Raw genomic sequence first — 13431 nt, 5'->3', positions numbered from 1 at the left:
ATACCGCGACCACTTGGTCCAGCTTGTCGTGGGAAGTGAAGGGCCGTTGCTTCTTCTTCTGGCCAAACAGGAAGTGGATCCTGAGACCTGATTGCGGGAAGGCAATAGCGAATATTAATTCGCTAATGTCACACAACTGCCCACCCTTTTAGGAAAGCCAATTAGAGCCACAGGCTCTAATCGCGTGCTTACAAAGAAAACCATTGCAATCCGTGTGTCCGGCGCCTTGCATGGATTAGGGTCAGGGGCGCCCCTAATGGAGTGGCTGCCACTGGAAACTGGTAATACAGAATGGCAGTAAAACATTGCAGAAAATCTTTGGTTAGCTGACTAGTCCCAGTTCCTGACTAAGGCTGGATTCACACCTATGCAGTTTTAGTGCTTTTTGCATTTTGCAGATTTGCACTACAGTCCATTTAACATGGTTTCCTATGGATATGCTGGTAGGTTAATGAAATCCTGTCGAAAAAATTGGCCAATTATGTGCATGTTGTAAGTGTATGTGTTTGTAAGTGTGCCGGGACCCCACGGGGCAAAGGGCTGTGCTATACCGCAGATGGACACCGGCAGCAAAAAACGCCCCGAGGCGATTCAGTTTGCATAGGTAGCGCTGTACAAGTCACTCATTCATTCATTCATTCATTCATTCAACACGTTCTGTAGTGCAAATCTGCAAAATGTAAAAAGCACTAAAAATGCATAGGTGTGAATCCAGTCTAAGGCTGGATTGACATCTATGAATTTTTTGTGCTTTCTGCATTTTGCAGATTTGCACTACAGCCCATTTACCATGGTTTCCTATGGAACACGTTCTGTAGTGCAAATCTGCAAAATTTAAAAAGCACTAAAAATGTATAGGTGTGAATCAGGCCTAAGGCTCCATTCACACTAGTACGATTTCAGATGTAACTTGAGTCGCACAGAATCGCATGACAATGGAAATCACATTGTTTTCAACTGTATCTGTTTACATGAAGGCAACTCAGCACAGCGTGGTTTTGTGAAAGGTTCCTGTACTACTAGTTGCGATTCCAGTGCAATTTTGTCCTCATAGGATATGCAAACCACATCCAAGTTGCAGTACAGAATTGCACTGAAAATCGGATCAAAATCTGATCACAGATAAATTAACCTTAGCCTTAAAATGGTAAATAGGAAACATTTTTTTTTAAAGTGGTTGTAAAGGTTTAGATATAATAAACACATCATACTTACCTGTTCTGTGCAGTGGTTTTTCACAGAGAAGCCCCAATCCTCCTCTAATCGGGTACCCTACCAGCGCTTGTGGCTCCTCCCCCTTGCCGAGTGCACCCATATCATGTTGCTTGCTCTGGGGGGGGGGGGGGGCACTTGTGCGTGCTCACTGCCGAGCTGTCTCTGTTTATCCATGGGACATACAGAGCGTGGCTCAGCCTCCTCACTGGCTGTGATTGACAGTAGCAGAGGCCAATGGCTCCCGCTGTTGTGTCTCGCCCAATGAGGAGGGAGAGACCTTGGAGAGCCACTGCTCTCGTACACAATGCTGGATCGAGATGGAGATTGGGTAAGTATTAGAGGGGGCTGCTGGGGGAGCTGCACACTGAAGGCTTTTTTTTTACCTTCGTGCATAGAATGCATGAGCTAAAACACCTTCACCCTTTACAACCACTTTAAATATGTCATATGTATGTTACATGAAATGTGTATATTACATAGAATGCCTAATTTCACACACTGCCTCTAATATATATATCTACAGAATATATATATATATATATATATATATATATATATATATATATATATATATACACACACACACACACACACACACATATACAGTATAAGCAATTTGCCTGGGTATATATTACTAAAAATAAATAAGAAAATATTATCCAGAATATAAACCAGACAGAGAAAAAAGTTTGCCAGAACACATTATAACAGTTATACATGCAGCCCAGAGCCCTCTTAAATTTGATATATGCATATAGGGATTTTTTGATGGTCACTATTTGAATTTGCATATGCACTCTCTACTTAGCAATGCCTAGGAGTGATGATAAGTCCTTCAGGTCCTGGGCATCACATTAAGGTAGGTTGGAAAGGGACATGTATGTTCTCTACTACTACCGGTAGTAGTGTTCCTGTTAGCGGAGGTAGGATTGATGTGGATATACAACCCCAATTCCAAAAAAAGGATGCTATATAAAATCTGCATAAAACAGATTGCAATTCTGTGAAAATCGAATAAACCCATATTTTTTTTTTAAATCGAAAACATATTAAATGTTTAAACTGAGAAAATGTACTATTAAAAAAAATTTAAGTAATTAGGAAATTGATGGCAGCAATACATCTCAAAAAAAGTTGGCACAGGGCAACAAAAAGCTTGAAAGTAAGTGGCACTAATGAGAAAGAGATGGAAGAAAAAAGTTCACCTAATTAGGTTAATTAGCAACAGGTCAGTAACATTATTGGGTAAAAAGAGAGCATCTTAGAGAGTCAGTGTCTCAGAAGTAAAGATGGAAAGAGGTTCACCAGTCTGTGAAAAGTTGCATCTAAGAATTGTCAAACAATTTCAGAATAATGTTCGTCAATGTAAAATTGCAAAGACCTTAAATATATTATCATCTACAGTACATAGTATCATCAAAAGATTCCGAGAATCTGGAGAAATCAGTGGACAAAGCCGAAACGCAATATTGGATTGGATTGGATGTAAGTTTTGGTGAGATACTCTCTAAGGGATAATCACTTCTAAAGGGGTACAGACACTGCAGCTTTTCTCATTTAAACACAGAAAGTGCATTTGCTGATTATAATGAACCACACCCTCCCATTCAAGATGAGCATGCGATCAATCTGGTGAAATAAAGAGATTTTTCTTCACAGCAACAATAAGTAGGAATATACTACGTTGCTTGTTAAAATCTTTGCAATGTACATTGTTCACCCAGAGGGGTTTGTTTTTTTTCTCAACAAGAGTTACTTTTTAACATTTGCCCACAATTTTTCTGTGCTTCTCTTTTGGTAAACCAGCCTAATTCAGGTAACAAATGAAAATGATAAGTTTGTGGCGATTATAAACAAATGTATATTGTATATCTACATCAGTGTTTCTTAAACTATAAGTGGGAACCAAATTGGGTTGCAGATGTATTTGGGATGGGTAGCCACTCGACTTCGTGTCCAAGCAGATTATTGGGGATTAATAGCACACAGACATTGAATAACACACAGATGATATCAGAGCCTGGATTGTATGTGAGGAGGGGGACAGAGGCAACTAACCAGACGAAAATATAAGGTGAGGAGATTCTCTTGGCTTTACTAAAGCTTACAGTAAGACCCCTTTCACACGAGGCAGTTTTCAGGCATTTTAGTGCTAGAAATAGCACCTGTAAACGGCCTGAAGAATGCCTCTCTTTCTCTGCATTGGGCGCTTTCACACCCGGGCGGTGCGCTTGCTGGAAATTCGGAAAAGTCCTGCAAGCAGCATCTTTGGGCGAGTTGGGAGCTCTGTATACAATGCCCCCAAATCACCCCTGCCCATTACAATGAATGGGCAGTGCTTCTGAAATGCCTGAAAAGCGCTTTGGAAGCACCGCAACAAGGGAGTTTTTAATCCCTTCTTTGGGGTTAAAAGCACCTCGCTAGCTGCTGAAAAGGGGTGCAAAAGCGCAGCTTAAACAGCGGTAAAGCGCAGTTATAACGAGCCAGCACTTTACCACGAATGTGGCCACGGCCACAGTGTGAATGGAGAAGAATGTCTGCAATGTGTGCTTTCTAGAGAAGTTATAAAAGCCTTAAAGTGTTTGTAAATGATCACCTTGTAAAACAAGCCATCCAGTTTAAAATAGAAATCAAAAGCCCCTCTGTTCTCAGCTGAATAATTGCTGGGGGGAGGAGAAGCAGCAGTACATTGAGCTTCCCAGCGAATGGCTTTGCAGCGGGGGCTGATCATTGGAGGAGAGTACACTACGTTCCCAGCATAGCTAGAGAACTGACCATGGTGTACTATCCTGCTTAGTGTGGTCAGTTTTTAATAGGAAAGTAAGGGGACTAGCAGGAACACCAGGAATTTCACATAAAGGAAGCAATACAAAGAGAACAGGAGATTTTCTCATACAAGTACATGGTAGAGCAGGCACATATCAGGAATATGAAGTGCTGGGGGAACAAACACTTTAAAGAGGTTGTAAAGCTAAAATATTTTTGCCAATATCTGATCTATATGTGACAAAATATGGACTGCGCTAACTACCCAAAATATAAATAATTATGCATATATAACTATGCTCAAATGCAATGTACAAACCACAAATAATACCATATTTAACACAATTAAATGCTAGTCAATGCTTAAACAACTCTCAATCTACACAATCCCCACAATAATGACAGTTCATATATAACATTAATTCCAGTATATGGGTGAGGTGAGATACAATTTCTTCATCACAATTCTAAGTGAAAAGAAAAGTTAATTTGTGGATCATCAGGTGCTCCTATATACACGTGCATTGCTCCACAACTAAATTCACCCTTCGTGCCACCACCACCTTACGAAATGGTCACTCGCCAGATACAAAAATAGAAGCTCGCCTTTGATTTATTAAATGGATAACCACTCCTTATAAACGATCTCTCTCCAGTCGGTGATCCACTGATTATTCAAGCTCATAAGAAAATATGTAGAACCATCATAGTGTAAAACGTCTCAACTTGTTAATTAAAAAATAATTAAAAACAGATTGCACTCACATATTGCGTGTGTCTGTAAGCCGAAACTAAGCTTATCCAGCCATGTATACAGGGTATGCTTTAGACCAGCATGTGTTTCCAACAGGTACCTTTTTCTCGCATGTGCTCCAAGCTTCAGTCCCCTGTTATCGACGATCGCGTTGTGAACAGTCCCAGCAGCCTCTACGCGTTTCGCCATCCCATTTGCATCATCAGAAGCTTCAATCTGCAATGTTTTTATTTATTTTTTATTTAATAAACTTTTAAATAACCCCTGCTGAAAAATACTGTATTCCCAACTCATAATACATTAGTGTGATGGTGGAAAGAATGCTCCTTACACTTGTGGTCATAGGGAAGATTTGCCCTATATAGATAGCTAAAAAGATCAATGGTGTCAGTGGGAATTTATCTAAGCCCTTGTACACACGGTCGGACATACCGACGGAAAATGTCTGATCGGACCGTGTTGTCGGATAATCCGACCGTGTGGGCTCCATCGGACTGTTTCCGTCGGAATATCCGACCAACAAAGTTTTACAGCTGGGCTATAAAATTTTCCGACAACATGATCCGATTGGACTTTGTCCGATCGTTTGTAGAGAATTCCGATTGGTCAAAGTGGCACGCATGCTCAGATCAAATTCCTAGACCAAAGCTATTGGCTACTAGCCTGAACGTAGTCCCGTGGTAACGAAATAACGTCATCACGTTACGAACGATTGGATTTTCCGACAACTTTATCCGACCGTGTGTATGCAATACCAGTTTCGGATAAAATCCGTTGTTTTGTTGTCAGAATGTCTGACCGTGTGTACAAGGGCTAAGAGGCAGAAATTGTTTATTGCTCAAGGAACCATTAGCAACCTCTGGATGAACCCTAGGGTTCCATGGAACCCTGGTTTAGATAAACGTTGTTCTGCAGTAATTGTCATGTGCATTTTTAATGTATTATGAATTTAGACTTCCATTAATTACAATTTGCGTGATTGTTTTTTATTATATAGCTATGACATTTTGGTAAAATTGCTTTTTTCAGTCCCAGTGCAGCAACAATTATTTATTTGGGTCCACGGAATAAAAAGTTGAGGAGCCCCTAATCTAAATAAAATGACTAACTATATTTTCTAGGTTCTAAGCTTGAGTTCTGGAGTTGGTATAAGCTGTGGAGAGACAAACATGCGCACATACATATATCTTATATACAAAATATATATATATATATTTGTAATTGCAATGGAAGTACCATAGAGTGTATATTAGATTAGATAATAAACTTTGATGTATAGGTTTAGATGAAGTTCTCTGTTGACCTTTAAAACTCACAGTGATACTAAAGAGAAATCCAGGGATGCAGACAGCAGAGTTTACTCAATTACTTTTGACCTAGAGCTTTTCTCTGAAAGCTCAGAGGACCCATTTTATTTAAAACCAAAACAATGTGCAGTTGATAGTCTGTGGGCATTTGCCCCAAGTTGTCCTGGTGAATGGAAGACAGATAAACAGATTGCATCTGTTTGGACAGCAGCAACAGTTACCTATTCTTTCTATAATGTAAATGTAGTCATATAGGGTGCATATCTGAGTATGTAAACCTTAAGAGTCCTTTCATACGGGGCGGATCAGCGCTGATCCGCCCCGTGGATATCCGCTTGCTCAGCGGGGATCGCCGGAGCGATCTCCGCTGAGCAGGAAGATGACAGGTCTGTCTCTGCAGACTGTGCAGGGATGGACCTGTCACAGCGCTGCTCTCCCCTATGGGAGATCGGATGATGGCGGACCGCAGCTTTTTCCTCCGTCACACTTTTTCAGATTGGAGCGGCTCGGATGTCAGCGGACATATCACCGCTGACATCCGACGCTCCATAGAGCACTATGGAGCATCCGTTCAGGTTGGATCGTCCGTGTGAAAGGGGCCTATAACTTAAATTCTCTTATTTTGTTACATCTGTTTAATAACTGCAAACAAATACCTGTTGATCATATCAGAAATCTAGAGCTGTTCTGTGTCCTTTCTGTTTCATCTCACTGAGTCTAATTAGCCAGCCCAGTTCTTATCTTGGATTACAGAGCAATTAGTCCCTATGCTGTGGAGATGAGGAGAGGGGGGTATATTCAGTAGTTTAACAAATGACAAATGGGAAAAGCTGAACTGCATCTTGTAAATTTAAAGTGGGTGTAACCCTAACAAAAAAAAGATCCTGTTCCTTTAAGGCATGCATGATCTATAGCACAGTGCATGTGCTGTGTAATTTGTCCCTTCCTGTGTTGTAATATACCTGGTTGATCCTGCCTGTTCCTGTGCCCCCCTGTCTGTGCTGACCCGCTGAGCTATGATACTGTGGTCAGGTCACGTGCCTCTGTCAGCCGCTTTCTGCTTTGAATCTCTCCCCCTCCCTCCCTGCCTGTCAGCATGAGAGCATCTATCCTTCCCGCTCCTCCCACCGCTATTCACCTGCAATAGCTGTAATATGCAGCAGACATACATGTATTACCTTTGGATTACACTGCCAATAACTACAGTGCATGTGTTTAAAATGAAAAGGCTAAACACCCTTTCCCACACCACTGCTGCGCAGTCACGTGACCTCCCTTAGATGGCCAGCTGACGTCTCTCTCCATAGATCAGGGAAGAAGTTTGGAGGGGGTCACGTGACCGCACAGCTGTCTGAGAAAAGGTATTTAGTCTCTTCATTAAAAAAAAAAAACACACTGTAGTTATTGGCAGCGTAATTCGAAGAAATTGTTTAAGTCCTCAAAATCCCATGTGCTGCTGGCCCACAACAGGAAAGAACTGAGTGCATTTCTGGCACATCATCAGGTATTTTTCTGTACTTGCGGGTTGTTTAAAGGTTGAGTACACTTTCTTGTTTGCCCCTTGAAGCTGAGCCAACAATTCATCCCATCCCCCCCTTCCAGAGATGCATACTTCTCTTAATCCAACAGCTTCGGCCTCTGGGAATCGTTTACATTCTGCACCACAAGCCCTTTGTCTCATGGTTGCAACCACTTAGTAGAGCCCCACTCCGTAGGTCCATCTACCTATGTTTGAAGACACTGATGTAAAAAGTAGGGACTGTGATTGAGGGTGCTGTGATGTGAAGGGAGGATTGAAGACACTAAAGCAGGGGTCTCAAACTGGTGGCCCTCCAGATATTGCGAAACTACAAGTCCCATCATGCCATTGCCTTTGGGAGTCTTGCTCTTAACTGTCAGCCTTGCAATGCCTCATGGGACTTGTAGTTTTTCAACAGCTGGAGGGCCACCAGTTTGAGACCTCTGCACTAAAGTGAAGGAGGGCTTATGATATGAGGGTGGAGGGCTGGGACGTGAAGAGGGAGCAGCGATGTGAAGGGGAAGCTGCAGCAGGGATGACCAGATAAGTTTAGCTGTACTTAGGAAACCGAAATCAGACTGAGTAAGGTTAAAACAAAATGTATTAATGCTCACAGCACCAATCCAACACCAACAGACCATAAACACAGTAAAAGTGAAAAATAAACATGACAATGAAGCAAAACCAATCCAACAACCTAACTATAAAGCGCTATATACCATTGGAGGGAAGCTGGCATAAACAGTGATACAGCTTGGGTCCAAAGTTTGACAGATCATTGGCAATAGCTAAAAATGTACACATTGCCCAAAAATACATTAGAAGACAGCAAAAATAAAATAAAATAAAAAAATATTTATTAGAATATGTATTAGAAGACAGCAAAAACTTATCTTGTGCAAACACTTTTCCTGATAGAACAATGTCATATGTTTAGAAATGTTCCTGCTGGAAACTGATGTTTTTTTTACTAAAAAACTATAGAGAATTTTTAAAGTAAATCTGAAGAAATCTGACCCAACATAGAGGGGAAGTGGGTGCTGTGATGTTAAGAGGGACTGTGATGTGAATGGGGCTCTGTGATGTAAAGGGTAGGGGGAGGGGGGTTGTGATGTGAAGTATCGGAGTCCTAGCACTAATATAAGTTTCAGACCTCTGCTCGAGAACAAATAAAAATAAAACACTGGACCTCCTGAAATTTAAACACAATGCCCCTACCATGCATCAACCTGTTTCCCTATCTGATAACAATTTTAGCAATAGATACATAGAAGTCAATGAGTAACTTTCAAATTTCTTATTGAAACAGTTAAAGGTGTGTGCAATAATTGGGTTGTAACATTTTTATTTTAAGAAAAAAAGGCTACATTTTATGTTGTGTGGGTTCGATATGTCAAAGAGTGAAATGCATCACATCTGTAGATAAGTTATACGGCAATTCCCACAGAAAGATATTTTATGATGTGAAAATTTAAAAGATCAATTAAATAATAGTATTTATATTTATTAAACAGTCATTTTAATGTAGCATAGATATTATTATCCCAAGTTAATAAAAAAATAAAAATAAATCATAGATGGGCCTGTAGTGCTCATTTGTCTAGTGGGATAGCATTAAGAGAGTCAAGTACATCTGCACTTACAGGTTAAACCATAAAAAAAAATATATATATATATATATATATATATGTATATGTATATATATATGTATGTTTCTGTGTAGCATATGTAGCAGCACAAAGCTAGAATATTCATTTGAATTTACAGCTAATGTGGACAAATTCAGTAATGATCGGTTCATAATTTTAGCACATTATCAAATTGAAAATGTATCAAAATGGCTAGCTGTGTTGAATGAGATTAGCAAATGTTTATGGAATCCCTGAGCTAGTATTCTAAAAACACAGCAATGGGATACCTGAACTTATGCTGAATTCACTGATAACATATCAAATGCATACAGTATATAAGGTGTATAGTCTGTAAGTTAAATCATCGATTCTGTAATTGGGTTTATGGTGTGAGGTGTGGGATGCTATTGGTCTTGTACTCATCCTGGTTTATTGCTTTCAGACACACTGTCAGTGCCTCGCTGGTCTCCACAGATTCCACGAAGAGATCTGGGAAACTCCATCAAACACAGGTAAAGTGGCTCTGCGTTAATCATAAGAAGAAATTACAAACAGCAAATAGAAAAACCCATAACATGGCATCTGTGAAATGCTAAAGTAATCAGATGTGTTCCTCCTGGGTTTACATTGTGTATTTGTTACGAAAGATTTTAACTAGTTCATTTGATAAATTATTTAATTTATTGCCCTTAACTAAACACTTAGCCTGTTTACTTGCACAGGTTAAGATTTTTAGCAGTTCCAAAAAATATTAGAGAAAATTTTCTGAGGCTTGGTTCAGAGGATCTTTCCATGCAGCTCACAGCAGAGGTCCGCTGCGTCCCCGTTCACTGTTTCAGGTCCGATTCGATTTCAGCCTGGATTTACGACTGATTTCGGACCTGAAATGGAACAAAAGATGGACAAGGCTCCTGTGCAAATTTGCAGAGATTTGTAAACCGGCTCTATAGAGAGCAGGTCAAAATCTCCTGCTATTGCGTTTTTTTTTTTTTTTTTTTTTTTACAATTATTTTATTTATTCAAGGAATACGGTCAAAGACAAACATCTGGGCATTCACAGTTTGTTATCCTATAACACATTGCATGTATACATTATATACGAGAACATGTTATTACATCTAAAGGACAGTATGACATTTTGCTTAACTGAGACGTCTCTTTCATTTTATGTGATAGGTGTTTAAAGCAACATGTTGAAGCTGGGTGTGCTTAGGGCAGTAATACTAGTGGAGCAGATGTGTTGCCCTTTAGTGGGTCCCAGACTGGTCCCCTTCCATTTTTAATTTTGATATATTAGAAGAATTTGGATCCTGAGAAAAAAAGGTAGAGAAGAAGGATAGTTAGAAGTTATATAGAGCGAAGGAGCTGTTATTGCATATTAAATGCGAGGAGACCACATCCAATTTGCAATAGTGTGAATCCAGCCTAAAAGTTTGTTATCAGCAAAAGGTATGCCACGCAATTGCAAGTGTGTATAACAAATTCAGTGGCTTTTAGTCTTTCTGTTCAGCAAAAGGAACCAAATGTTAACCACTTGAAGACTAATCCTTTTCTAGCACTTTTTGTTTACAAGTTCAAATCAGTATTTGTTTGTTAGAAAATTACTTATAACCCCCAAACATAATATTCATTTTTTTTTAGCAGAGACCCTAGGGAATAAAATGGCGATTGTTGCATTTTTTTTTATGTCACATAGTATTAACACAGTTTTTCAAATGCAATAAAAAAAAATGCATTTTAATGAATAAAAAAACAAAACAATATATACCCCATATTTTTGTATAATTTGAAAGATTATGTTATGCCAAGTTAATAGATACCTACTCGTGGAATACTTGAGACAAACTATGGTACTTAAAAAATTAAGACGTTGTCTTAAATATGTTTACAAGTTAACTGTTTAGAGTTACAGAGGAGGTCAAGTAATAGAATTAATGCTTTCGCTCTAATGTTCACGGTGATACCTCACATGTGTTTACATATACATGCTGTGGCAGTAGGACCCTGTTCTACTTGGAAGATTGCTAGTTTACGCCAGATTGTGGAGGGAAAGGCACGCTGATTACATAGCTGTGTGCTGGGCTATTTAGTTGTGACCTGGCTATGGCTCAGTGTTCCACCCAACAGACAGGAAGTCTGTGCATGGGAGTCAGGTGGTCTCCCATTCCTCTGAGAGGAGTCAGAGGCTGCAGCTGGAATATGCATGTCTGCAGGAGGCAGACATACTTGGTGGCAGAGCAGCAAGGCGCTGATCAGGAGTGAGCTAGGAGAGAGCTTAACTCTAGTAAATTCTTTTGGGTCTGAGGAGTAGACCTAAGGCCTAGGCTAAAGGCCTGAATCAGCCGTATGGGAAGAATGTAAGCCAGGAGGCTAAAGTATTGAGTGTGCAAGATACAGTAATGGTGGAACCCCCCTGCATGGGTACTGATTTCTTTGTGAACTTGCTTTTATATAAAAGTGGGCTACCAGGCCCTTAAAAATACAGTTTTGTACTGTCATACACACTGGAACACACACCTACCGCTTGAGTCTGATAACCCCAATCTTACAATGCGCAACTTACATGTTCGCTTCTGCACGTGAGCATGGAGACATGGGGGCTCTTTGAAAAAAATAATTCTTATCCATTAAATTTTTTATTTTTACACTGTCCCTTTAATATTTTTTATCACTTTTATTCCTTTTACAAGGAATGTAAATATCCCTTGTAATAGGTCCTCTTTATGAAGAGATCTGGGGTCAGAAAGATTCCCAATCACTTCTTTACCTTTAAAAGCAAAAAATACTTGACGTCACTCCGGTCCCCCAAGGCCATAAAGGCAATCAAAGACGATCTAGTCTTTGAACACCTCTGTGACCAGCTGGTGGCACCATCGGATCATTTCTTGGGCGAGGCGGTAGAAACGGTAAGCCCAAAAACATTGTACTTAACAAAAGTGCCCTTGCATTGTTAATATACTCATATAAGAATATAGTGCACTGTAGGGTATAATACATGTACTGTGAGGGGGTTCGCTCGGTAGCGGGTGTGTGTGACCCCCTGGATGGGTTCACAACACAAAGTCAGGCACAGCAGACAGCGGTGTAGGTGCAAAAAACAAAAGATCCGGTTTATTTAGGCTACATGCAGTGATACATATAACAGCCAAACAAAATAAAACAAGAAAATAAATCCTGGTCAGCTTGACCTCTAACTACACACGTAGACTCCCTGTCTAACAACTGGGTGCAGCCTTGTGCTGCCCCAGTCCCTGTCTCTATTGTAGGGGTTTGCCACACAGGCGTTAACTCACCGCACAGAACAGATCTCAGACTCCCCAGTCTATACACACAAAACTGGTTCCAGGATGGAGCATCTCCCTATGCATGCTGGTTTTTTTTGTAGAGGCCTTAATGAGCCCACTTACTACAGCTGGGCTCATTAACTCTTCCCCTCTAATTGTAAAAGTCTGCATAAAGCCTGAACCTAGGACACACATATTTCCCATCCTGGATACAACCAGGTGATTTTACCTGCATGCTGCCACATACCCCCCCCTCTTGTTTCAACCTTGGGGTTGTAACACAAGCAGCCAGACACGCATGTATCCGAGACAAAGCATCCACATTCCCCATTTTAACACCAGGGCAATGCTTAACTGTAAAGTTAAATTCCTGTAGGGCCAGGAACCACCTATTTACCCTTCTATTGGTCTCCTTGTTCTGAGCCATCCACTTTAAAGGAGCGTGATCAGTCACCAGGTCAAAGTGCCTACCTAGCAGATAGTACCGAAGGGAATCTAGAGCCCACTTCACTGCTAAACATTCCTTCTCAATCGTGGAGTAATTTACCTCATGAGACTTCAACTTCCTGCTGAGGTAAATGACTGGGTGCTCTTCCCCGTTCCAGACCTGGGATAACACTGCTCCTAACCCAACGTCTGATGCATCAGTTTGTACCACGAAGTCCTTAGAGAAGTCTGGTGAGTACAACACTGGCTGGCTACATAAGGCTGTTTTTAAGGACTGAAATGCTTCTTCAGCCTCTGGGGACCATTTAACCATAACAGATTCTTTCCCTTTTGTCAGGTTGGTGAGGGGCACAGCCTGAGAAGCAAAATGGGGAATGAATCGTCGATAATAGCCAGCGATTCCCAGAAAGGCTCGTACCTGTTTCTTGCTGTTGGGACGTGGCCAACTCTGTATGGCCTCGACTTTATTGACTTGGGGTTTTATCACCCCCCTCCCAATAGTGTACCC

General features: G+C 40.6%; 1 protein-coding gene across 3 annotated transcripts in view; it reads left to right on the top strand.

The window, feature by feature from the left end:
- KSR2 (kinase suppressor of ras 2) overlaps positions 1-13431 on the top strand; it is a 683331-nt gene that overhangs the window by 409223 nt on the left and 260677 nt on the right. For 2 of the 3 annotated variants that reach the window (XM_077462058.1, XM_077462059.1), the window contains exon 6: positions 9635-9704. In XM_077462058.1, the coding sequence (XP_077318184.1) occupies positions 9635-9704 (70 nt within the window). Of the gene's footprint in view, positions 1-2619; positions 2701-9634; positions 9705-13431 lie in introns of all 3 variants that reach the window. The other variant, XM_077462057.1, reaches the window with a different exon arrangement.

The sequence above is a fragment of the Lithobates pipiens genome, unplaced genomic scaffold, assembly GCF_037356315.1.
Source record: "Lithobates pipiens isolate NorthernLeopardFrog02 unplaced genomic scaffold, aLitPip1_a1.2 Scaffold_3, whole genome shotgun sequence".
Lineage (NCBI taxonomy): Eukaryota > Metazoa > Chordata > Amphibia > Anura > Ranidae > Lithobates > Lithobates pipiens.
This window is presented reverse-complemented; position numbering and strand designations above follow the sequence as displayed.